Source organism: Chlorocebus sabaeus, chromosome 1 (assembly GCF_047675955.1).
Source record: "Chlorocebus sabaeus isolate Y175 chromosome 1, mChlSab1.0.hap1, whole genome shotgun sequence".
Classification (NCBI taxonomy): Eukaryota; Metazoa; Chordata; class Mammalia; order Primates; family Cercopithecidae; genus Chlorocebus; species Chlorocebus sabaeus.
In genome coordinates, this window is record NC_132904.1 from 9,251,219 (window position 1) to 9,277,615 (window position 26,397).

A 26,397-nucleotide genomic window follows, 5' to 3' on the forward strand; every position below is an offset into this window, starting at 1 on the left:
CCTGCGCGTGCGCAGAAGGCCTGGCGGGCGCGCGGCACGACCTACGAAGTCGCTGAGGAGCAGGCGAGCCAGTCCGTAGAGCTGACTTCGTTCGAGGTTGGCGCCCGCCCTTTTCAGAGAGCACTTATTAGTGGGTATGCTGGCCGGGGCCACTTTTCTGAGGCCGAAGGACTCCTAGTCAGTGTGTGAAATACAGCCTGGCCGAGCCTGGAGCCGCCTGGGGCTGAGGTAACGGCACACGACAGCCCGGGGCCCTCGGGAAGTTGCCTTTGCGTTTCTGTGAGGGAAGTTTCCGGGCCGGGCCCCACCCTCTGCCGCCAAAGTGCAGTCCCCCCTGCCCCCTGAGGTCCCATTCTCAGCGCCAGGCTCCCGGGACACCCAGCAAGCTCGCCCAGGGTGCAGGCCGTGCCACTGCAGGGCTCCCACGGGGAGGCCGCGGGACTGGCGCGGGTTGCAGGCCGGGAGAGTGCGAGGGAGACCGGGGGGTTCCAGGCCCCTGCCCCTTCCCTCGGGCGAGTGACGGGCACAGAGTCCGGGATCCCTGTCATCCGCAGACTCCAGAGACTGCCCTTTCCCCACTCCACACCCAGCGCCACTTCCTCCTCCTCCTCCCCCCAACTCCCTCCCAACTCCTCCTCCTTCTTCCTCCTTCTTTCTTCTTTCCCCTTTCCCCACTCCACACCCAGCTCCTCTCCGTCCTCCTCCTTCTCCTCCTCCCCCCAACTCCCTCCCGCTTTCTTCTTCTCCTCCTTCTCCTTCTCCTCCTTCTCCTTCTCCTCCTCCTCCTCCTTCTTTCTTTCTTCTTCTTTCTTCTTTTTCTTCTTCTTCCTCCTCCTCCTTCTTCTTCCTTCCTCCTCCTCCTCCTTCTTCTTCCTTCTTCCTTCTTTTTTCTTTCCCCTTTCCCCACTCCACACCCAGCGCCACTCCCTCCTCCTCCTCCTCCTCCTCCCCCCAACTCCCTCCCAACTCCTCCTCCTCCTCCTTCTTCTTCCTTCTTCCTCCTTCTTTCTTCTTTTCTCTTTCCCCACTCCACACCCAGCGCCTCTCCCTCCTCCTCCTCCTTCTCCTCCTCCCCCCAACTCCCTCCCTCCTTCTCCTTCTTCTCTTCCTCCTCCTCCTCCTCCTCCTTCTTTCTTTCTTCTTTTCTTTCTTCTTTCTCTCTTTCTTCTATTTCTTCTTCCTTCTTCCTCCTCTTCCTTCTTCCTTCCTCCTCCTCCTCCTTCTTCTTCTTCCTTCTTCCTTCTTCTTCTTCTTCCTCCTTCTTTTTTATTTTTTTTTGAGACGGAGTCTCACTCTGTCGCCCAGGCTAGAGTTCAGTGGCATGATCTTGACTCACTGTAACCTCCGCCTCCCGGGTTCAAGTGATTCTCCTGCCTCAGCCTCCTGAGTAGCTGGGATTACAGGCATGCCTGGCTAATTTTTGTATTTTTGGTAGAGACGGAGTTTCACCGTGTTGGCCAGGCTGGTCTTGAACTCCTGACCTCAAGTGATCCACCCGCCTCTGCCTCCCAAAGTGCTGGGATTACAGGCGCCCACCACCACACCCAGCTAATTTTTGTGTTTTTAATAGAGACGGTTTCACCATGTTGGCCAGGCTGGTCTCGAACTTGTGACCTTGGTGATCCACCCACCTCGGCCTCCCAAGTGTTGGGATTACGGGCATAAGCCACTGTGCCCGGCCACACCCCACCTTCTTACTACACACTTTCCCCAGGAATGAAAGTGCTCCTCTGATCTATACTCACCCTCCAACCCCAGCCTAGCAGTTGCCATGAAAACAAGATTTTTTCCATTGAAACATTGCCTGTCACATCATGTCTTAATTTGAATGAGTTTCTGGCTTTCAAATGCCTGATTGCACCTTGCAAGTAAATATGAGTCACGGCACTGAGATCTTTGTGCTGCTCCCCAGAGCCTTGATTGAAACTTGGCATCTGGGCAAGTGGACAGAAAGATTCTAGCAGGTATACTTTGCTGAACATCCTTTTCTTTTTCTTTCTTTTCTTTTCTTCTTTCTTTTTTTAAGATAGAGTTGGCCAGAAATGGTGGCTCATGCCTGCAGTCCCAACACTTTGGGAGGCCAAGGCGGGTGGATCATGAGGGCAGGAGATTGAGACTATCCTGGCCAACATGGTGAAACCTCATCTCTACTAAAAATACAAAGATTAGCCGGGTATGGTGGTGGGCCCCTATAGTCCCAGCTACTCGGTAGGCTAAGGCAGGAGAATTGCTTGAACTGGGAGATGGAGGTTGCAGTGAGCCAAGATTGCACCATTGCACTCCAGCCTGGGCAACAGAGTGAGACTCCCATCTCAAAACAAAAAAAGAAAGTAAAAAAGACGGAGTCTTGCTCTTGTCGCCCAGGCTGGAGTGCAATGGCAAGATTTGGGTTCACTGCATCCTCTGCCTCCTGGGTTCAAGCGATTCTCCTGCCTCATCCTCCCAAGTAGCTGGGATTACAGGCGTCTGCCACCACACCTGGCTAATTTTTGTATTCTTAGTAGAGAGGGAGTTTCATCATGTTGGCCAAGCTGGTCTCAAACTCCTGACCTCAGGTGATCCACCCACTTTGGCCTCCCAAGTGCTGGGATTACAGGTGAGAGTCACTGCGCCCAGCCCATCCTTTCCTTTTTTGAACTCTAGTTCCTTCATGTGTGCATCTGCAGGTAGGAAGCCAGTTTCCAGCAGTCTATGTAGAATCTCTCTTTGGCTATCTCATTGGCATCTCAAACTTGAGCATGTCCAGATACAGATTCAACCTCTTGCCCTCAAAAATTTATTTTATAAGGCTTCTGTTTTCAGAAATGGTGCTTTTACCTCTTCAGTTAGTTGCTCAAGCAACCAGGAGTCATTGCTCTCTCTCCCCTTATAAAGTTACCAAGTCATTACTGAGGCAGGAGAATTGCTCAAACCCGGGAGGCGGAGGTTGCAGCCAAGATCGCACCACTACACTCCAGCCCGAGTAGCATCTTCCAAATCAGTCCACTTTTCCTCATCTTTACTTTTATCACTCTAGACCAGGCTACTATCAGCTTCTGCCTTGAGCTGTAGGAGGCTCCTAGCTGGTCTCCTTTCATCTGTTCTTGTTCCGGGTTGTTTCCCACATTGCAGCCAGGAGGGAAATTTTTTTTTTTTTTTTTTTTTTAAAGTCACAGCCATCTGGTCGTATCATTTTTTTATTATACCCTTCAGTGCCTTCTGATTGTTCTTACAATAGATTCCACAATCCGTAACCTGGCTTATAAGGAAGGCCCTCATCCCTTCTCTATAATTTCTCCCTAGATGATCTCATCATCTATTCCAGTAGTTTCACATACCATCTAAACACTGGTGACTCAAATGTATATTTCCGTCCTGATTTCTGTCCCTTACACATTAGGAGACTGCCTCCTCAGTATATCCACTTGGATGTCTCATAGGCCTCTTAGACTTAAAGCACAACTACTAATTTCCTCTGCTCCTTCCCACCCCAAATCTCTTTCCCTAGAATTATTCCCCATCTCAGTGGAATATGTACCGTTGTCTACCTAATTGCAAAGGCAAAAAACCTGAGAGCCATTCTTGATTCCCACATCTAGTCCATTAGTTAGTCTAAAATATATCTCACATCTAACTATTTACTAATTTCTAAAATCCCAAGTCCAAATCAGCAGCATCTTTCTCCTGGATGACTACAGAAGCTTCTTAACTGGTCTCCCTGCTTCTCATCCTGTCCCTTTACAGTTCATCTTCCTTTCAGTCACCAGATGTTTAGATATTTTGGACCAAGCCTGGTGGCTCATGCTTGTAATCCCAGCATTTAGGGAAGCTGAGGTGGGCAGATCACTTGAGCTCAGGAGTTTGAGACCAGCGTGGGCAACATAGTGAAACCCCATCTCTGCAAAAATTAGCTGGGTATGGTGGTGGGCACCTGCAGTTCCAGCTATTTGGGAGGCTGAGGTGGGAGGATTGCTTGAGCTTGGGTGGTTGAGGCTGCCCTGAGCTGTGATTGTGCCACTGTACTCCAGCCTGGGTGCCAGAGAGAAATCTCGTCTCTAAAATAAAATTAAAATAGATATTTAGATATTTATAAAGCATGTATCAAATCATTTATCTCCCCTTTATAAGATCCTTAACATAAAATCTGGACTTTTTGTGATGGCCTACAAGCTTTACATGATCTGGTCCCTGCCTAACACTCTGTCTTCATCTCCCTCCTCTCTCTCTTCATTTTCAATGTTCTAGCCACACTGACCTTTCTGTCCATTAAACTCATCACAGACATCTGCACTTGCTGGTTTTTCTGCTTGGAATGCTTTTCCCCATGATCATTGCTCCTTTCCATGAAGGCCTCTAGTCAGTTGTGATCTCTTCTGAAAGGCCATCATTGGCCATACTAGCTAAAGCAGCCTTCTAGTCATCCTAAATAAAACCAAGTATTATTTTCTTCATGCTACTTAGAGTACCTCAATTTATATTTATTTATCTATTTATATGTTGAATGTTGCTCTCCATACCTCCTGAAATGTAAGCCCTTAAAGACAAGGGATCATGTCTCTCTTGTTACTTACCGTATTAGTGTCCAGAACAGCGCCTGATGCACTGTAGGGTCTCAGATGTGTGCTGACGAACTCATATGTATAGTCTCACCTTGTAGCACTGTCTTTCTTGCCCACTGTGTTCGGGTTACTGTACTTCTCTCTTTTGAAAGTGCCATGCTTTTTCTCAACTGAGTACTCTTGTACCTGCTATTTCCTCTACCCACCCCTGACCCCCCATCCACTCTCCATTTGTGCCTCACTAGCTCATATTCTTCCTTTAGAACTTAGTCACTCACTTAGAGTAGGCTTCCCTAACATGTTACGGGGAAATCAGCACTTAGTTTCATTTTCTTTTTTCTTTTTCTTTTTTTGAGACAGAGTTTTGCTCTTGTTGCCCAGGCTGGGGTGCAATGGCATGATCTCAGCTCACTGCACCCTCTGCCTCCCGAGCTCAAGCGATTCTCCTGCCTCAGCCTCCGGAGTAGCTGGGATTACAGACACTACCACCACACCCAGTTAATTTTTGTATTCTAGTAGAGGTAGGCTTTCACCAGGTTGGCCAGGTTCATCTTGAACTCCTGACCTCAAGTGATCTACTCGACTCAGCCTCCCAAAGTGCTGAGACTACTACAGGTGTGAGCCACCATACCTGGCTTTTATTTTTATTTTTATTTTTTTTTAATAATAGAGACGAGGGCTCACTGTGTTGCCCAGGCTGGTCTCAAACTCCTGGGCTCAAGTAGTCCTCCTGCCTCAGCCTCTGAAAGGGGGATTACAGGCATGAGCCACCACACCTGGCCAAGCATATCTTTCTATAAACCAAGCAAGTACAATTCTTTTTTTTTTTTTTCCAAGACAGAGTCATTCTGTTGCTCATGCTGGAGTGCAGTGGTGTGATATCGGCTCACTACAAGCTCCATCTCCCAGGTTCAAGTGATTCTCCTGCCTCAGCCCCCTGAGTAGCTGGGATTACAGGCACCCGCCACCATGCCCAGCTAATTTTTATATTTTTAGTAGGAACTGGGTTTCACCATGTTGGTCAGGCTGGTCTCGAACTCCTGACCTCAAGTGTTCCGCCCACCTCAGCCTCCCAAAGTGCTGGGATTACAAGATGTGAGCCACAGCATGCCTGGTCACGAGTACAATTCTTATCTCCTCAGTATCTCACCAGAATTGGATTAAGGTTAGTAAAATTTGCCCTGTTTATATAAAAAGTCATTTTCTTTTTTCTTTTCTTTTTTTTTTTTTTTTGAGATGGAGTCTCACTCTGTGTCACCCAGGCTGGATTGCAGTGGCAGAATCTTAGCTCACTACAACCTCCGCCTCCTTGGTTCAAGCAATTCTCCTACCTCAGCCTCCCAAGTAGCTGGGACTACAGGCTCCCACCACAATGCCTGGCTAATTTTTGTATTTTTAGTAGAGACAGGGTTTCACCATGTTGGCCAGGCTGGTCTTGAACTCCTGATCTCAGGTAATCCTCCTGCCTTGGCCTCCCAAAGTGCTAAGATTACAGGGGTGAGCCACTGCGCCTGGCTGTATCAATTTTTAAAGTTGCTTTCTTTCTCTCCAGCTAAGAATATTCTCTCCACCATTTGCCCTCCTGAAACTACTGCTGCTGCTGCTTTTTTTTTTTTTTTTTTTGCTTTTTTCATTTTTAATCTTCTTCCTTACATGTACTGCTTCAGGGTAGCTCACCCAATGGTGTAACCAAAAAAATAAAATGTCCCTCATTGCCTGCAGTTGTACGTCCAGGTGCTTTTTGGATTCCTGGGGTTGGTAGGATTTTTAGAGTGCTGCAGTGAATTCAGCATGATGTGAATTCTAATGGACAGGTTGATCTTCATAGTAACAAGCCACAACTACTGGACAGGGTGGTGAGATAAGACACTATTGCATTTCCAGAATAAGGAGCACATCCTGGACCTATTGGCCAAAGGTAGTTTTTCATTAGCTTTTACTATGGTTAAGGTGAACGGGGAAGATGCATTTCTGTGCAAAGAGTAACTTAAGAGTAACTTAAACCGGGCGTGGTGGCTCATGCCTGCAATCCCAGCACTTTGGGAGGTCAAGGAGGGCGGATCAGGAAGTCCGGAGATCAAGACCATCCTGGCTAACACAGTGAAACCCTGTCTCTACTAAAAATACAAAGAAACAATTAGCCAGGCGTTGTGGTGGGCTCCTGCAGTCCCACCTACTTGGGAGGCTGAGGCAGCAGAATGGCGTGAACTCAGGAGGTGGAGCTTGCAGTGAGCCGAGATTGCGCCACTGCACTCCAGCCTGGGCAACAGAGGGAGACTCAGTCTCAAAAACAAAACAAAACAAAACAAAAAAGTAACTGAAGTGCAAAGAGTAGCAAAGAGAAACAAAGTTAAGAGGTTAATTTAGATTCCCTTCTAGTTGATTGAATTACCCACTGAGGCCTTTTGATTTCTCTTCAGAACAGCTTCCTAGTTCTCTGTTAGGTTTAGTTATTCCCCCTGCTCCCAAACAAAACGAAATTAAATCTGACACAGTTCTAAGAGCAAATCCATTCCTGTACAAATGGCATTTTAAAGGTTGCATCTTACCAGAAAGGGCAGGAAGAAACCTATGAGAAAACAGAATGATGTCAATAAACATGGAAGTATTCTGGGTAGTCTTATGTCATTAGTCTCTTCCTGTTCCATATTTTAACACTTACAAAAAAGACTTTAACACTTACAAAAAAGACAAAAAAGACTTTATCCAGTAACTTGTATACTAAGTACTAGAAAAAACTTAAGTACTAAGTACTAGAAAAAACAATTATACATGCATTATTTCACTAATCATCCTAATCACCTAATCACCATGCAAGGTGAGAAAACAGAATAGATAACAGAGCTTGATGACAAACAAATGTGGATGTAACCCTTTATGTCCAAAATTATAATTCTAAGAAACTTTAATAAAAAAGCTTACATTAGGCCAGGTGCAGTGGCTCACACCTGTAATGCCAGCACTTTGGGAGGCTGAAGTGGTTGGATCTCTTGAGCTCAGGAGTTCGAGACCAGCCTGGCAACAAAGCAAAACCCCATCTCTACAGAAAATAGAGATGCAATTTTCTACAGAAAATTGAGACGCCAAGGCATGAGAATTGCTTGAACCTCGGAGGCAGAGGTTACGGTGAGCTGACATACTGCAGCACTGCAGCACTGCAGCACTTCAGCACTTCAGCCTGGGTGACAGAGCGAGACTCTGTCTCAAAAAAAAAAAAAAAAAATTAAATTTTGCTTTGATGTCTTTGTATCCAGAATGAATTGCCTTTGTCACGTAGAGTGGTGAGCGTGACCAGGGTTACAGTTTGGTAAAATGACTGACTGACAGATATGTTGTAATGAAAAACGTGTGTATCAAAGAAGTCAACAATCTTGAGAGGCTAATCCTGGATTATGTGACTTTGTGAAATCATTTCCTTCTTTGGAGAAGTCACTTCCCTCATCCTCACCAAAATGGAAGGCATTTCCAGCTATAAGTGTTCATGAATCTCTAGTTGGACATACAGGCTGAATCTGTTTCAGCAAAGGTGGACAGACCTCTGAGACCAGCCAAGGACTTTTTTTTTTTTTTTTTTTTTTTTTGAGACGGAGTCTCACTCTGTCGCCCAGGCTGGAGTGCAGTGGTGCAATCTCGGCTCACTGCAAGCTCCGCCTCCTGGGTTCACGGCATTCTCCTGCCTCAGCCTCTCTAGTAGCTGGGACTACAGGTGCCCGCCACCACGCCTGGCTAATTTTTTGTATTTTTAGTAGAGACGGGGTTTCACCGTGTTAGCCAGGATAGTCTCAATCTCCTGACCTTGTGATCCACCCGCCTCGGCTTCCCAAAGTGCTGGGATTACAGGTGTGAGCCACTGTGCCTGGCCCAGCCAAGGACTTTTGAAAGTGGAAGGAGGCTGGGCGCAGTGGCTCACACTTGTAATCCCAGCACTTTGGAAGGATGAAGCAGGTAGATCAACTGAGGCCTGGAGTTCAAGACCAGCCTGGTCAAATCCTATCTCTACTAAAAAAAATACAAAACTTAGCCAGGTGTGGTGGCGCATGCCTGAAATCCCAGCTATGTGGGAGGCTGAGGCAGGAGAATCACTTGAACCTGAGAGGCAGAGGTTGCAGTGAGCTGAGATCATGCCACTGCACTCCAGCTTGGGCAATAGAGTGAGACTCTGTCTCAAAAAAAAAAAAAGTGGGCCGGGCGCGGTGGCTCAAGCCTGTAATCCCAGCACTTTGGGAGGCCGAGACCGGCGGATCACGAGGTCAGGAGATCGAGACCATCCTGGCTAACACGGTGAAACCCCGTCTCTACTAAAAAGTACAAAAAACTAGCCGGGCGAGGTGGCAGGCGCCTGTAGTCCCAGCTACTCGGGAGGCCGAGACAGGTGAATGGCGTGAACCCGGGAGGCGGAGCTTGCAGTGAGCTGAGATCCGGCCACTGCACTCCAGCCTGGGCAACAGAGCGAGACTCTGTCTCCAAAAAAAAAAAAAAAAAAAAAAGTGGAAGGAACAGCCTCATTTCTAAAACATGGGTGTTGGATTCATAGCATCAGTGAGATTTTCCTGTTATATTTTGTTACCCACACTCATTAACGGTCTTGAGATGGGGTCTTTCTCTGTTGCCCAGACTGGAATGCAGGGGCGCAATCTCAGCTCACCGCAGCCTCCACCTCCCCGGGTTCAAGCGATTCTCTTGCCTCAGTCTCCCGAGTAACTGGGATGACAGGCGCCCGCCACCATGCCCGGCTAATTTTTGTATTTTTAGTAGAGACGGGGTTTCACCATGTTGGCCAGCCTGGTCTGGAACTCCTGACCTCAGGTGATCTGCCCGCTGCGGCCTCCCAAAGTGCTGAGATTACAGGTGTGAATCACTGCTACCAGCCTAGTCAGTGTATTTTGAATAAATGCTATGGAAGCTCTTTTATTTCTCAACACTGTGAAAGACTTATCAACTGTCACCAGACATATTTAGTAGCGGAGTACTAAATCATCAGCTCCTTCTGCCTCAGTAGTCAATATTACTATCCTTATATAGCATTTGGCCCTGCCTCAGGTTCTATGCACTGACCCAGATGTTTATGTGAAGCAAATTACTAAAACCTTGAAAAATAATTTTCCTTCAAGCATTAGTCCCTATGTGTCATTTACATCTAATTCTTGGGTATTTTCAAGGAAAAGTTCTTGGTTGGAATTTGTCAGATTTTGCATTGAGATTAAAGCTAATCAGTTTTGCATGTATGTGCTCTCTGTCTGAAGAATTGATTTCCTGGAAAGTACTGCTCTCTTGAATTTACTTTTTTTTTTTTTTTTTTTTTTTTGAGATAGAGTCTCACTCTATCCCCCATGCTGGAGTGCAGTGGCACGATCTTGGCCCACTGCAACCTCCACAACCTGGGTTCAAGCGATTTTCATGCCTAGCCTCCCAAGTAGCTGGGATTACAGGTGTCCGCCACCACACTCGGCTAATTTTTATATTTTTAGTAGAGACGGGGTTTCGCCACATTGGCTGGACAGCTCTCAAACTCCTGACCTCAGGTGATCTGCCCACCTCAGCCTCCCAAAGTGCTGGGATTACAGGTGTGAGCCACCATGCCCGGCCTTGAATTTGCTTTTCTAGTGAAGCATTAGGGAGAAACTCTTCAAATCTATCATAATGGCTAACATTTATATAATACTCCGGAATTTACAAAGTAGCTACTTACAGCATTACCTCATTTAATCCCCACATTACAGGGGTCGTTGGAATCCCCATTTGTAGACATAGAAACTAGGAAATGAAGAAGTTAAGTGACTTGCTCAGGGACTAATGACTAATAGAGGCAGAAGCAGGACTCAAGCCTTAGTCCTCCAATTCCAAATCTTATGTCTTTTGCACTATCCCATACTGCCTGTAAGTTTTCTTCCTTTGTTTTAAAGCCATCATTTGTGGTCACCTAAAAATGTGAGGAGAGTCTGACCCTTCATATGCAAGATCTCATCAACTTAATAATAGTTACTGGGACATAGTATCACTATGGCCACAGTACTCAATGTTGGAAAATAACCCCATGAAGTATTTGAACCATTACTCCTATGTGGTTGTTTGGGATACACTGTCTAATCTTTATTTTCAAATGAGGTAATTAGTGTATGGTGTTTGTTTCTGAATCGGGCAGCCAGCAATTAACAGGAACAGGCCCTAGCTAGAAGAGGGCTGTTTTTTATTCTTTCAGACAGCCAGCTGTGGTACAGCACGTGAAATTTCCTCTTTGGACTGTCATTTCGAGCAAATGTCCTTTATTTCTTTTGCTCTGATGCCCCATCCCTCTGTTGGGGGTGGGGTGGGAGGCAAGTTATAGCATCCTAGTAGAATCCCCTGGCCAGATGGCAGTGGCTCATGCCTGTAATCCAGCACTTTGGCAGGCAGAGGCAGGAGGATCACTTGAGGCCAGGAATTCAAGACCAGCCTGGGCAACATAGTGAGACCCTGTCTCCAAAAATTTTAAAAATAAGCTGGGCATGGTGGTATGCATCTGTAGTCCTAGCTACTCAGGAGGCTGAGGTGGGAGGATCACTTGAGCCTAGGAGATTGACGCTACAGTGAACTATGAGTACACCACTGTACTCAAGCCTGGATGGCAGACCAAGACCCTGTCTCAAAAAAAAAAAAAAAAGAAAAGAAAAGAAAAAAAAAAGGTCCGGGCACAATGGCTCACACCTGTAATCCCAGCACTTTGGGAGGCCAAGGCGGGCAGATCACGAGGTCAGGAGATAGAGACCATCCTGGCTAACATGGTGAAACCCCGTCTCTGTTAAAAATACAAAAATTAGCCAGGCGTGGTGGCGGGCGCCTGTAGTCCCAGCTACTCTGGAGGCTGAGGCAGGAGAATGGCGTGAACCTGGGAGGTGGAGCTTGCAGAGATCGTGCTACTGCACTCCAGCCTGGGCGATGGAGCGAGACTCGTCTCAAAAAAAAAAAAAAAAAAAAAAAAAATCAGGCTCAGTGGCTCATGCCTATAATCCCAGCACTTTGAGAGGCTGAAGCAGGCGGATCACCTGAGGTCAGGAGTTTGAGACCAGCCTGGCCAACATGGTGAAGCCCCATCTGAGGCAGGAGGATCACTTGAACCTGGGAGACAGAGGTTGCAGTGAGCCGAGATCGTACCACTGCACTCCAGCCTGGGTGACAGAGTGAGACCCTGTCTCAAAAAAAATCAAAAACAAAAAGAGAATCCTCAGAAGAATTAAGAGTTAAATTTCTGTGGCAGTAATGTGAGTCTCACCAGGTGGGCTCACTGCCTACTGAGAAGAGTCATCTGGCACTAAAACATCAAAACTAGCCTGGGTTCCTGCCATGCCTTTGGCATGGGGCATCAATTTTTTTTCTCAGGATATGATCACTATTTCCCCTCTGGGGACTTTGCAGTTGGCACAACTATTTCTTTTCATTTTTGACTGCAATTCTAGTCTAAATAGTCTCATGGGCTCTGGCTCCAATCTCCTGTCATTCTAATCCCAAGCAGCCAAGATCAGACACTGGGGTATCTCTTTACTGGCAGCCCCAGACTTGAACTTCGGAAATTGTGGGAAATTCCATTCTTTGGGCACGTAGAACTTGTGACTCTACCATAGAAGAGTTTCTACCATAGAAGAGTTTTCCCTGCTGAGTAGAAATGGCATCAGAATAATATGGAGAAAAGCATAATGAAAATAGTCCTTTATGTGTATATGATATTTTACTACTTAAAAAGTGATTTTATGTTTATTATCTTGTTTTTTCCTCCTTATAACCCCAGGAAGCAGACTGGCAAAGTGGTTAAGAATATCAATTCTGGGCCAGGCGCGGTGGCTCAAGCCTGTAATCCCAGCACTTTGGGAGGCCGAGATGGGCGGATCACGAGGTCAGGAGATCGAGACCATCCTGGCTAACACGGTGAAACCCTGGCTCTACTAAAAAATACAAAAAACTAGCCAGGCGAGGTGGCGGGCACCGGTAGTCCCAGCTACTCAGGAGGCTGAGGCAGGAGAATGGGGTAAATCCGGGAGGCGGAGCTTGCAGTGAGCCAAGATCCGGTCACTGCACTCAAGCCTGGGCGACAGAGTGAGACTCCGTCTCAAAAAAAAAAAAAGAATATCAATTCTGGATCTGTATTGCCTTAGTTTAAATTCAAATTCCGGCCGGGCACGGTGGCTCACGCCTGTAATCCCAGCACTTTGGGAGGCCGAGGCGGGCGTTTCACGAGGTCAGGAGATCGAGACCATCCTGGCTAACACGGTGAAACCCCGTCTCTACTAAAAATACAAAAAATTAGCCGGTCGTGGTGGTGCACGCCTGTAGTCCCAGCTACTCGGGAGGCTGAGGCAGGAGAATGGCGTAAACCCGGGAGGCGGAGCTTGCAGTGAGCCGAGATCGCGCCACTGCACTCCAGGCTGGGCGACAAAGCGAGACTCCGTCTCAAAAAATAAATCAATAAATCAATAAATAAATTCAAATTCCAACATTCATATAGCTATGGGCAGTTTACTTCATCCCTCAGTGCCTCAATTTCCTCACCTATCAAATTTAGACTTATAGGCTTGTTGTGAGGATTGAGATTAAACTTAGAATAGGGCATGGCAAAAGTTGTTATTGAGAGTTGTTATTGTGTAACAAAGAAAACCAAGGCTTAGAGAAATTAGGGACATTGGAATGAGATTCAAACTCAAATTCTCCTTATTTTGGGCCTGTTCTGTTGACTCCATCTCAGCTGCCTCTGAAAGCAATACCATGTATATTTGTATACTTGTACTAATGAATATAACTAGTTTTGATCCTTAGGAACTCTGGATCTCCTCTAATTATTTATTTTTATTTTTCCCATCTCTTTCCTTTCCTTCACTTCCCACAGAGAGAATCTTAAGTGGACAGAGATTCTAGAACAGGAGAAATAAAACAATAAGTGCTAGGGGTATAGTAGGCACTCTTGGGACACAGGGAAGCCTCACAAGTAGGGGAGAGGAAGAGTAATTGATAGATCTAGAAAATAAGCTATTCCTTGGTGCCACTCAAAAACATTAGTGTACACCCTTATTTGCTACATTGGTTGTGGCAGGAAGTTGTAGTAATATCTTAATTTCATCTAAAATTGATAGCAAACATCCTCCTAATTGGCCTGTAATTGGTGTATCCTTTGGATTGTGTCATTATTTAACTTGAGCCCTCTGTGTATCCACTGAGATTCCAGTGAAAGTGGAGATGGGAGAGAAGAACAGATTCAAGAGATACTTGGGAGAAACATTTAATTCTAACAAAGACCCTGTGAGTCATCAGGGCAGATACTAGTATCATTAGTCTTCTTGAAGAGAAATGATTTACACAAGGCCATAAATGATCAAACTTGAATTCTGGGCTTTTAACTGCAAGCATAAAGATTATCCCAACACACTGTATTTTCCCCATGCAGGTAGGAGAATGCTCCAGGTGATGATCCTGGTTCATAGGCAATAGTGATGAGTGTTGGACGTTTTACTCATGAAGAGATGTTACAGATTGGGTGGGTTCCCTTTCCTGTAAATAAGGAATAATCATTAGCTTTTTAGTAATTCTCTAATATTTCTATTTTATTTAGGCTATCGTTTCGGAGCAATGAGTTTAAAACCCTTTACCTACCCATTTCCAGAGACGAGATTTCTTCATGCAGGACCCAATGTGTATAAATTCAAAATCAGATATGGGAACAGTATCAGGTAATTTCAAAGGTCGGAGGGTAGCCTATGTAAACACCAGTTAGTGCTCGTGCATTCCCACAGGTCTCCTTTTCTCTATCTTCATACGGTTCAGGAGACTAGGTCACCTCTTCTCTACCTTCACCCAGCTCAGGAGACTGGTAAAGTAGCATCTTGCAGGACTGTCTTTCCCAGTATATATATTATTCATATGAGTTTCTAAATTAGGGACAACCTTTTTTTTTTTTTTTTTTTTTTTTTTAAAGAGAAGCAGATCTCTATGTTGTCTAGGCTAGTCTCAAACCCCTGACCTCAAGCAATCCTCTCACCTCTGCCTCCCCAAGTGTTGGGATTATAGGTGTGAGCCACCACACCCAGCCTAGGACAACATATCTTTGAAGCAGTGTTTCTCAAAATTTTACATCTCAGGGCCGGGCATAGTGGCTCATGGCTATAATCCCAGCACTTTGGGAGGCTGAGGTGGATGTATCACTTGAGGTCAGGAGTTCAAGACCAGCCTGGCCAACATGGTGAAACACCGTCTCTACTAAAAATACAAAAATTAGCCAGGCATGGTGGTGGGAGGCTGAGGCAGGAGAATCGCTTGAACCTGGAAGACGGAGGTTGCAGTGAGCTGGGATTGTGCCACTCCACTCCAGCCTGGGCCACAGAGTGAGACTCTGTCTCAAAAAAAAATTTTTTTTTCCATCTCAGGACTCCCTTGCAATTTTTCTTTATTTGTTTTTTTTTTTTTTTTCCAAGACAGGGTTTCACATGTAGTCGTGTGATCACCGCAGCCTTGACCTGCTGGGCTTAAGGGTCAGCCTCCAGAGAAGCTAGGACTACAGGCATAGTGCCACCACATCAGGCTAATTTTAAAATACTTTTGGTAGAAATGAAGTCTCACTATGTTGCTCAGGCTGGTCTCAAACTCCTGGGCCCAAGGGATCCTCCCTCCTCAGCTTTCCAAAGTGTTGGGATTCCAGGCATGAGGCACCCACACCCAACCTGCACTCTTTAAAATTATTAAGGACCCCAAAGAGCTTTTGATTAATCTGTCAATATTTGTCATAAAAATTAAAGCAAAAATTTGGCCGGGCGCACTGGCTCAGGCCTGTAATCCCAGCACTTTAGGAGGCCGAGGCAGGTGAATCATGAGGTCAGGAGTTTGAGACCAGCCTGGCCAACATGGTGAAACCCTGTCTCTACTAAAAATACAAAAAATTAGCTGAGTGTAGTGGCAGGCGCCTATAATCCCAGCTAACCAGGAGGCTGAGGCAGGAAAATCGCTTGAACTTGGGAGATGGAGGTTGCAGTGAGCAGAGATGGGTGCACTGCACTCCAGCCCAAGCAACAGTGTGAAACCCTGTCTCAAAAAAAGAAAAAAAAAAAAAAAGCAAAAATTTAAAACAGTTTATTAATTTAAGAATAATATATGTAACAAATATGATATTATTAAAGTTATATTTAGTGAACCGGGCGGGCATGATGGGTCACGCCTGTAATATCAGCTACTCAGGAGGCTGAGGCACGAGAATCACTTGAAGCCGGGAGTTGGAGGTTGCAGTGAGCCGAGATCACGCCACTGCACTCCAGACTGCCCGACAGAGTTAACCTCCATCTCAAAAATAAATAAGTAAAATAAAATTATATTTTAAAATTGCGAAGATTGGCATTATTTATATTCCTGGGATTTACCCCAGGGGTACCAGGGTGGTTTCAGCATGTAAAAAACAATCAGGCTGGGAGCAGTAGCTCACACCTGTAATCCCAGCACTTTGGCAGGCCGAGGTGAATAGATGACTTGAGGTTAGGAGTTCAAGACCAGCCTGGCCAACATGGCAAAACCCCATCTATACTAAAATTACAAAAAAGTAGCTGGGTGTGGTGGCATGCACCTGTAGTCCCAGCTATTCAGGAGGCTGAGGCAGGAGAATCGCTTGAACCCGGGAGGCAGAGGTTGCAGTCAGCCGAGATCTTGCCACTGTACTGAATTTGATCAAACCCAGCACCTCACCCTTTCATGATAAAAACACTCAATTTAAAAACACACACACACACACACACATAGCTGGGTGCAGTGGCTCACACCTGTAATACCAGCACTTTGGGAGGCCAAATCAGACAGATCACCTGAAGTCAGGAGTTCAAGAGCAGCCTGGTCAGCATGGTAAAACCCTGTCTCTACTAAAAATACAAAAATTAGCTGAGCATAGTGGTGCACACCTGTAGTCCCAGCTACTCGGGAGGCTGACAGGAGAATCAGTTCAACCCGGGAGGCAGAGGCTGTAGTGAGCAGATCACACCACTGCACTCAAGCCTGTGCAACAGAGTGAGACTCTGTCTCAAAACAAAGCAAAACTATAAACTAGAAATAGAAGGGAACTTTTGGGTAGGTGCAGTGTCTCACTCTTGTAATCCCAGTACTTTGGGAGGCTCAAATGGGAGGATCGCTTCAGCATAGGAGTTTGAGATCATCCTAGGCAACAAAGTGAGACCCCATCGCTACAAAAAATAAAAGAAATTAGCTGGACATGGTGGTTTGCACCTGTGATCCCAGCTGCTTGGAAGGCTAAGGCAGGAGGATCCATTGGCCCAGGGAGTTGAGGCTGCAGTTAGCCATGACTGCGCCACTACCCCAGGCCTGACCTGGGATGATTTGTAACATGATGTTTCATTGGTGGTTTGGAACATTTTGGTTCACTGAATTATGCACATCCTCCAAATATTGATATATTTCATTATACAGTATCAAAAAATATTTGTTAGTATCACTATGATCTTAAACGTGTTGACGTATTTGGAAACTGTCAAACTCAAAATGGTGGACGGAAACTTTCCAAAATTTAAATTTTCACTTGAAAGCCCAAAATTTATTGTTGACAGCAAGTATTGTCAGTTCTTTTCCTTGAGTTGACATGCCTATTTTATTCATTTTTAAGAAAGTGTCTGTCAAACTTCCAAGTATGAATAACAACCATAGTTTGTCTGTTAGCTGATCATTCAAGTAAAATATTCCATGAAGAAAAGCAGACAGTTCAGTTTGCAGCTTAAACAGTCACACATGTAAGTTTCCCTAAAATAACCATCATATTTTGGTATGCAGCAGAAGCGCTTTATGCATACTTCGTGTTTTATCACATAACATTTAAAAAGATATGTAGTTAAAGATTGAGATTTTATAAAATGGTTGCTTTTTTTTTTCCTGCTTCCTCAAGGATATTCAGTGAAACTGGATTTTTTTTTTTTTTCCTGTGCAGCAGTAAAGATTACTTTGACTGATAGTATAGCCTAGTGCAACTGGCTAGATTTGTGCTAAGGCACTGGCAATTTTGCCCACCATTGCTTTTGCAATCATGGTTACAAATATTAACACAGTGAGAAAGGCAAATAACACCTTAGTATTATTATGAAAATAGTTTTACCCTTGAAGACCCATTGAAAGGGTCTTCAAGACCCTTAAGGGTCCCCAAAGCACACTTAAAGTACAAGTGCTCTAACAAATGATTAACTTTCACAGTGGGAATTTCAGGTCTTGGCAGGTCGAGAAATCATTCTGAACCAATGTTCAGACCGCACCACCTAGGTGATCACTTCTTCCCCATGAGCACTGGATCAGCACACACAGTTTGACTTATGCTTCTTTAGCACAGTGGAAGTGTCATTTTTGCCCTAGTAATGTCTAGTCTCTCCAGAGCTTTCCTTCATGTCTTACTTGTCTCTTGTCTGTTTACCTTCTAGAGGAGAAGAGATAGAAAATAAGGAAGTCATCATCCAGGAGCTGGAGGTAGGGAAAGAAGCATACGACTTCTGGAAAAGTTACTCTTTAAGCTAAGGATGCATCCACATTCAGGTTTTAATTATTTCGTACAAACTGAGTCACAACTTCCACTTGATAACTTGGCTTCTTCCTGCTACATCTCCTTTGCAAAGGAACTTTACTGTTTTTCCAGGGAAATTTAAAGCCTGTATTCTTTCTCAGTTTTCCTAGTTGAAGTGTCAGCACCTTTGAGGCTGAGAGCTTTTTGTTTTCACCAGAGTTTCCAGCCTTGGGCAGCTCTCTTTTGTGGCAGCTGGCATAGAGAAAGATTCCGGAGGACTGCCTCCTTCCAGGGCTCTGGGAAACCCACCATCCGAACCACTGCCTGGTACTTGACGTTCAGGAAACTCGACTGTAAATACACAGACAAGGCTGCTGTGTATTCATTTTAATTGGAAACATTTGCAATTGCCTTATTCCGACTTCATTTTCATTCCTTTCTACCCAGTTCCTCTAGCTTTAGGTTTTTCTACAGAAAGAAGAATGAGCAGGTGGTCAGCTTTATAAATTGGTGAAAGCAATGGACAAGGAGTTAGAGTTCTCGGATTTGGCCCTGGATTCCAGTTCTGGCATAGCCACCAATTAGCTATGTGACTGTTGGCAAATCATATATCAACTTGGATCTTAATTGCCTCATTTGGAAAATGAGAGGTTTAAACTAGCTTTTCCTCTTCTGACTTCACAATTCAGTGATTTGTGACTATTGTGATTTCTTAAGACATATGCCTCCACATTTCAAAGCAATTAAATACACTTAAACACAAAACTCTGTGAAACCAAAACTGAGTCATACCCTTAAGAAGGCACCTCTTTGGCTAAGTGTTAAAAGATACATTAGGATCTTGCAGGACCCTCAAGGACATCATTATGAATGAGTTATTTTAACATAGGACCAAGAAAATGTTCTACCTGGTTTTTGTTTTTGTTTGAAATGGAGTTTTGCTCTGTCACCAGGCTGGAGTGCAGTGGCGCGATTTCAGCTCACTGCAACCTCCACCTCCCGGGTTCCAGTGATTCTCCTGCCTCAGCCTCCCAAGTAGCTGGGACTACCAGCATGCACCACCACGCCCAGCTAATTTTTGTATTTTTAGTAGAGACGGGGTTTCACCATGTTGGCCAGGATGGTCTTGATCTCTTGACCTCATGATCCACCCACCTCAGTCTCCCAAAGTGTTGGGATTACAGGTGTGAGCCACTGTGCCCGGCTGTTCTACCTATTTTAATTATGGGCAGAGTAGGCTTTATTTCACTTTGTTTCAGTTAACCTGAGCAGTGAAAAGCTCATGGAAGCATAACAGAGAGGAGGGAATACAGACTTTAGAGCCAATCAAACCTGGATTTGAAGTGTCCATACTAGAATAGTGTCTAGCTTCTAATTATAATAGCTAATATTTATTGAGTAATTACTATGGGAAGTGTTCTGCCATTCATAATTTGACTTTGGGCAAATTACCTACCCTCTCTGAGTCTGTTTCCTTACCTGTCAAATGGGGTTAATAAAGAAGGCCTGTTTCAAGACTGAGGATTAGAAATAGATGTCTGCAATGCCTGCCACACAGTAGCTCAATAATTAGTAGCTTGAGAGCATTTACATTCACCATATGTCATATTTCCAAGATGCATTTGATATGCATATGCGTCTTTCTCTTATGCTCACTAGTTTGGGGTCAGATGTTATCATTCTGTTTTCGTCATTTAGAAAACACTTACTGAAGCCGGGCACTGTGGCTCACACCTTTAATCCCAGCACTTTGGGAGGCGAAGGCAGGTGGATCACCTGGAGTCCGGAGTTTAAGACCAGCCTGACCAACATGGCAAAACCCCATCTCTACTAAAAATATAAAAATTAGCTGGGTGTGGTGGCACATATCTGTAGTCCAAGCTACTCAGGAGACTGAGGCAGGAGAATTGCTTGAACCTGGGAGGCGGAGGTTGCAGTGAGCCAAGATCGCACCACTGCACTCCAGCCTGGACAACAGAGTGAGACTCCATCTCAAAAAAACCCTGGAAAACATTTACTGAGAAGCAGGATAGCCTATGGGTTAAGACTAGGAGCTCTGGAACCCTACTACCTTGGTTCAGATCTTGGCCCCGCTATTTCTAGTTATGTAATCTAGACTACATTTTTTCACTTCTCTTTGTCTGTTTCCTCGTCTATAAAATGGGAATAACAGAATTGCCTATCTCACAGGGGTTTTGTAAGAGTTAAATTAATTAATATGTATAAAAACACGGCCGGGCTTGGTGGCTCACGCCTGTCATCCCAGCGCTTTAGGAGGCCAAGGCAGGAGGATCACCTGAGGTTAGGAGTTTGTGACCAGCCTGGCCAACATAGTGAAACCCCATCTATACCAAAAATATAAAAGTTAGTCAGGTGTGGTGGCAGGTACCTGTAATCCCAGCTACTTGGGAGGCTGAGGCAGGAGAATCGCTTGAACCCGGAAGGCAGAGGTTGCAGTGAGCGGAGATCATGCCATTGCACTCCATACTCCAGTCTGGGCAGAAGAACAAAACTTCATCTCAAAAACAAACAAAAGGCTGGGCGTGGTCGCTCATGCCTGTAATCCTAGCACTTTGGGAGGCCAAAGTCGGCGGATTGCCTGAGCTCAGGTGTTTGACGCCAGCCTGGGCAACATGGCGAAACCCCATTTCTACTAAAAATACAAAAAAATAGCTGGGCGTGGTGGTGCGTGCCTATAATCCTAGCTACTTGGGAGGCTGAGGCACGAGCACTGCTTGAACTCAGGAGGTAGAGGTTGCAGTGAGCCAAGATTGTGCCACCGCACTCCAGCCTGGGTGACATAATGAGATTCTGTCTCAAAAAAACCAGAAAACAGAAACACTTCCCATAGTAATTACTCAATAAATATTAGCCAGTATAATTATAAGCTAGACACTGTGCTACTATGGAGAATACAAAGATAAACAAGACACAATTTCTTTTTTTTTTTTTTTTTTTGAGACAAGGTTTCACTCTGTTGCTAGTCTAGAGTGCCGTGATGCAATCATAGTTCACTGCAGCCTCGATCTCCCAGGTTCAGGTGATCCTCCCACCTCAGCCTCCCGAGTAGCTACAACTACTGGCGTGTGCCACCACACCCAACTCATTTTTGTATTTTTGGAGAGATGGAGTTTTGCCATGTTGCCTAGGCCAGTCTCGAACTCCTGGGCTCAAGCAATCCACCTGCCTTGGCCTCCCAGAGTGCTGGGATGACAGGCATGAGCCACTGTGCTGGCCACAGTTTCTATCTTCTTTGAACCCAAACATGAGAACACTGAAGCTTAGGGTGAAATGACAAGCCTGGGACTGAAATTGAGACTTTTTCCCCATAGAAATTTAGTAGTCTTTATGATGCCAAATTAATTAGTGTAGACTAATAAGCATTAGCTTAATTAGGGACTAATCGATTAAAATTTAAAGTGAGTGGAAAAAAAAGTTTGACTTAAACAAAAGCAAAATACTATATATCAGTAAATGCCAGTGTTGTTCATTCATTCAATGTACATTTAGTGAAGACTTGTTATGCGTTATTCACGATGGTAGACACCATAGAAGGGATACTAAGATAAATCAGGTGTATATTCTACTTCAAGTAGATCTCCCAGTAAGGAATATAAAACATTTGTATGTGGAATGTAGTAAAGACTCCAGGCTAACTACTGTTCAGTTTGATACTAACAGTTAATTACAACTTGGTAAATCAGGGAAAGCTTTCTGGGGGAGATGACTTTTGAACTATGCCTTAAAGGATAGTTGAATTTGGACAAGTGCTGATGGGTGGAAAGGGCATTTCAGGAAGAGAAATTCCCTTTCTATGCAAAAGTATAGAAACGGAGAAGTAGGATGGGTGCAGTGGCTCACGCCTGTAATCCCACCACTTTGGGAGACCAAGGAGGGCAGAGCATAGTGAGCTATGATTGCGTCACTACACTCTAGCCTAGGCGACAGAGTGAAACCTTGTCTCTAAAAAAAAAAAAAAGCCGGGCACGGTGGCTCAAGCCTGTAATCCCAGCACTTTGGGAGGCCGAGACGGGCGGATCACGAGGTCAGGAGATCGAGACCAGCCTGGCTAACACGGTGAAACCCCGTCTCTACCAAAAAAATACAAAAAACTAGCCGGGCGAGGTGGCGGGCACCTGTAGTCCCAGCTACTCGGGAGGCTGAGGCAGGAGAATGGCGTAGACCCGGGAGGCGGAGCTTGCAGTGAGCTGAGATCCGGCCACTGCACTCCAGCCTGGGCGACGGAGCGAGACTCCATCTCAAAAAAAAAAAAAAAAAAAAGAAAGAAAGAAAGAAAGAAACTCCTGAGCCCAGGAGTTCAAGACTATCCTGGGCAACATGGTGAAACCACATCTCTATAAAAAATAAAGAAATTAGACGGGTGTGGTGGTGCACGCCTTTAGTCCCAGCTACTGGGGAGGTTGAGGTGAGAGGATCACTTGAGCCCAGGAGGCAGAGATTGCAGTGAGCAGAGATCATGCAACTGCACTTCAGCCTGGGCCACAAAGCAAGGCTCTCTCAAAAAAAAAAAAAGAAAAAGAAAAAGAAATGGAGAGGCCGGGCGCGGTGGCTCAAGCCTGTAATCCCAGCACTTTGGGAGGCCAAGACGGGCGGATCATGAGGTCAGGAGATCAAGACCATCCTGGCTAACACGGTGAAACCCCGTCTCTACTAAAAAATACAAAAAAAATAGCCGGGCGAAGTGGCGGGCGCCTGTAGTCCCAGCTACACGGGAGGCTGAGGCAGGAGAATGGCGTGAACCCGGGAGGCGGAGCTTGCAGTGAGCCGAGATCCGGCCACTGCACTCCCGCCCGGGCGACAGAGCAAGACTCCATCTCAAAAAAAAAAAAAAAAAAAAGAAATGGAGAATCAGAACACATGTTAAAGGAACAGCAAATGGTTCAGTTTTGATAGTATATAGGGTATGTGATTAGCAGTGACAAATATAAACAAAGATTGGCTGAGACTCAACAATGTTAAAGTCATTTCAAATGTGTTTTTCAGGATTCTATCCGCGTGGTCTTGGGAAACTTGGACAATCTTCAGCCCTTTGCTACAGAACACTTCATTGTATTTCCCTGTATCCTTTTTTTTTTTTTGAGATGGAGTCTTGCTCTGTTGCCCAGGCTGGAGTGCAATGGTGTGATCTTGGCACACTGCAACCTCAGCCTCCCAGGTTCAAGCGATTCTCCTGCCTCAGCCTCTCCAGTAGCTGGGATTACAGGTACGTGCCATCACGCCTGGCTAATTATGGTATTTTTAGTAGAGGCAGTGTTTCATCATGTTGGCCAGACTGGTCTTGAACTCCTGACCTCAGGTGATCCGCCCGCCTCCGCCTCCCAAAGTGCTGGGATTACAGCTGTGAGCCACTGCGCCCAGCCTATCCTTTCTTTTCTGGCTGGAAATGAGCTACGGCCCACATTTTAGACTCAAATGAAAGTAGCAAAACCATAGGCAGTTTGGAGGGTAGGTCAGGGGAAGGAGAGAGAGTTTCTCCCTAAAATAGTACTTAGGAATCCATACTGGCATCTTTCCTTACTCCTTAGCACTATTTTCCAGATAAAAGCAAATGGGAGAGAGTTTCCCACCTGAAATTCAAACATGGGGAAATTATCTTGATCCCCTACCCATTTGTTTTTACTCTATACGTGGAGATGAAATGGTTCCATGAAAACCTGTCACCTGGTAAGTGGAATGATGTGAATGTGAATGGCAGAGAAGAAAATGGTTTAGCAGTGCCAGCTGGATATGGTGAAATGCGCTACCAGATTGGGCTCCAGCCTTACAGTACACAGGTCAGGATCATGTGCTCCAGGCCAGATTGACTAGTTCAAATACTGGTGGCCCTGCCACTTAACAGCTGTGTGAAGTTAGATAAATTAATTTCTCTGTGCCTCCCTTGTGAAATTGTGAAGTATAATATTACTACCTATATCATTGAGTTGTTAAAAGGATTAAATAAATAATAGTAGATGAAAAGTACAAAGCCTGACTTAATCACTGAATGAAAGATAAGTATTATATAAACCCTTCCATTAGAGTAAATTCCATGATTTTCACTTTAGAGCTGTCTTAAAGGTATCTCTCAATTTTATTTTTATTTAGACAGAGTCTCACTCTGTTACCTAGGCTGGAGTATAGTGGTGTGATCGTAGTTCACCGTAACCTCTAACTCCTGGGCTCAAGTGTTCCTCCTCCCTCAGCTTCCCAAGTAGCTAGGACTGTGGGTGTGTACGACCATCTCCGGCTAATTTTTTTTTTTTTTAGTAGAGACAGGGTTTCACTATATTGCACCATCAGGTCTCAAACTCCTGGGCTCAAGCAATCCTCCCACCTCGGCCTCCCAAAACACTGGAATTACAGGCATGAACCACTGTGCCTGGCCCAAATTTTTATTCTCTGAAGGCCATGGGTATTTTTGCTGATTGAGGGACAAGTAAACACCTACCCTTTTGATTTGAAAAGGGGTGCAGGCTGGGCACAGTGGCTCATGCCTGTAATCCCAGTACTTTGGGAGGCCAAGGCAGGAGGATCACTTGAGGCCAGGAATTCAAGACCAGCCTGACCAACATGGTGAAACCCCATCTCTGCTAGAAATAAAAAAGTTAGCCAGGCATGGTGGTGCGTGCCTGTAATCCCAGCTATTCAGGAAGCTGAAGCAAAAAAGAAAAAGCTGTCTCAAAAAAGAAAAAAGAAAAGAAAAGGGGTGCAAAGGACTTGCCTCAAAATATCTCCCCTTTTCATTTGTCACAGGTAGCTGAAGTTCTACTTTTTTCTTTTGTAGTAAGAATCGTCCCCTCCCTTTTCAAACCCCTTCTAGCTTATAGATTATATTCATTCTGAAACAAGGGAGGAAGAGAGTTTGAAGACACTATTTTTAGGGAAAATGGTACCAGGTAGAAGGGAGAAGGGCACATGAGGAGTCTTTGTCTAGGGTCAGTTCCAAGAAATAAATAGTAGCCAGAAATCCAGGTAAAACAGCATCATGGTTAGGCCTGGTGGCTCACTTTGGGAGGCCAAGGCAGGTGGATCACCTGAGGTCAGGAGTTTGAGACCAGCCTGGCCAACGTGGTGAAACCCTCCTCTCTACTAAAAATGCAAAAATTAGCCAGGTGTGGTGGCACATGCCTGTAGTCCCAGCTACTTGGGAGGCTGACAGAGAAGAATCGCTTGAACTCAAGAGGCGGAGGTTGCAGTGAGCCAAGATCACACCACTGCACTCCAGTCTGGGCAACTTAATCTCTAAAAAAAAAAAAAAGTATTATTTTATTATGACACTCAAATTTCCTATTGTAGGGAAACCAGTAAGTGACAGTCCTCTTGGGTTGGTAAGTTTGCCTTTTCTGTACAAAATGAAAATTGCCTTTATCACCTTCTTTTGTCCAAAAAGTCCTGCTCTTGCCTCTTCTTCTTACTTTGCCCCTCGGTTGCTGCCCAGATCCAATCAGAATTGTAAACATAAGACAGTATTTTCCCCCTTGGCTAGATTTCTGAGACCACGTCTCTAACAGAATGTCTATTCTTACTTGCAAAGCTGGTGTTAAAAGTTGCCTTTGGCAGTTAAAGGATGGGGAGTTTTCTTCACTGTGCCTTCATGAACTGTGAGCAACTCTGGAAAGGAGGAGTCACAGGCATCTGCTTCCTCTCTGAAGGTCCCAGCTGAGAAGAAAGCAGTAGGAGCTGTGATGAGGAAACGAAAACACATGGACGAGCCCAGCTCCCCCAGCAGGCCAGGGCTGGACAGGTCAGTGGTGTGGGGAGAGAGTCTCGCTCCTTCATCCTAATTAGGCTTTGCCAGCTATTACCATTGGTTGATCCTGTCCTTGGGCGAGTCACTTTCTTTTTCAGGACTTCATCAGTATCTGCCTATTCCAGTGGGTGGACTAAGGAAAGGGAGCAAGTTAATATTTACAATATAATTTGAACATAGTCCCTTTTTCAGCAAAGTACGATTTTTCTTCTCAAGATGAAGGCTGAGAAGAAATACAGCCCGATCTAAACAATTGAATTCAGCACATTCAATAATACTTACTATGGTAGTATCACCAGAAGGCAAAAGACTTATGAAGTCTCAAAATATTATACAAAAACATAGGGAAACTCTTGAAATAATAAGAACAAATAAAATATAATTCTATTTTACCCAGTGAGCAGTTAGCTTTTGGAACCTTAAGAGGCAGTCCAGACTAAAATGTAAATGTTTGCAAGAGGGTATATATCAATCATTGGGTGGGGTACTGTGATATTAGGGGGAATGTTGAGCCATCCCTAACATATTGTTACTGTGGAGGCTACTTATGTTCTTCTTTCAGTTCTCTATCAGCTACAAAATGAGTCAGTAAGACAATTCAGTCGTTCTTATTAGCA

General features: G+C 45.1%; 1 protein-coding gene across 10 annotated transcripts in view; it reads left to right on the forward strand.

The window, feature by feature from the left end:
• Positions 1 to 26,397, forward strand: part of MAJIN (membrane anchored junction protein) — a 35,106-nt gene continuing 8,709 nt past the window's right edge. For 2 of the 10 annotated variants that reach the window (XM_007991982.3, XM_007992117.3), the window contains exons 1-7: positions 1 to 228; positions 14,113 to 14,230; positions 17,951 to 17,996; positions 23,035 to 23,110; positions 23,590 to 23,715; positions 25,327 to 25,358; positions 25,683 to 25,774. In XM_007991982.3, coding sequence (XP_007990173.1) covers positions 14,130 to 14,230; positions 17,951 to 17,996; positions 23,035 to 23,110; positions 23,590 to 23,715; positions 25,327 to 25,358; positions 25,683 to 25,774 — 473 coding nt within the window. In that variant the 5' untranslated portion in view covers positions 1 to 228; positions 14,113 to 14,129. Of the gene's footprint in view, positions 229 to 14,112; positions 14,231 to 17,950; positions 17,997 to 23,034; positions 23,255 to 23,589; positions 23,716 to 25,326; positions 25,359 to 25,682; positions 25,775 to 26,397 lie in introns of all 10 variants that reach the window. The other 8 variants (XM_073014897.1, XM_037999096.2, XM_007992450.3 and 5 more) reach the window with 8 other exon arrangements.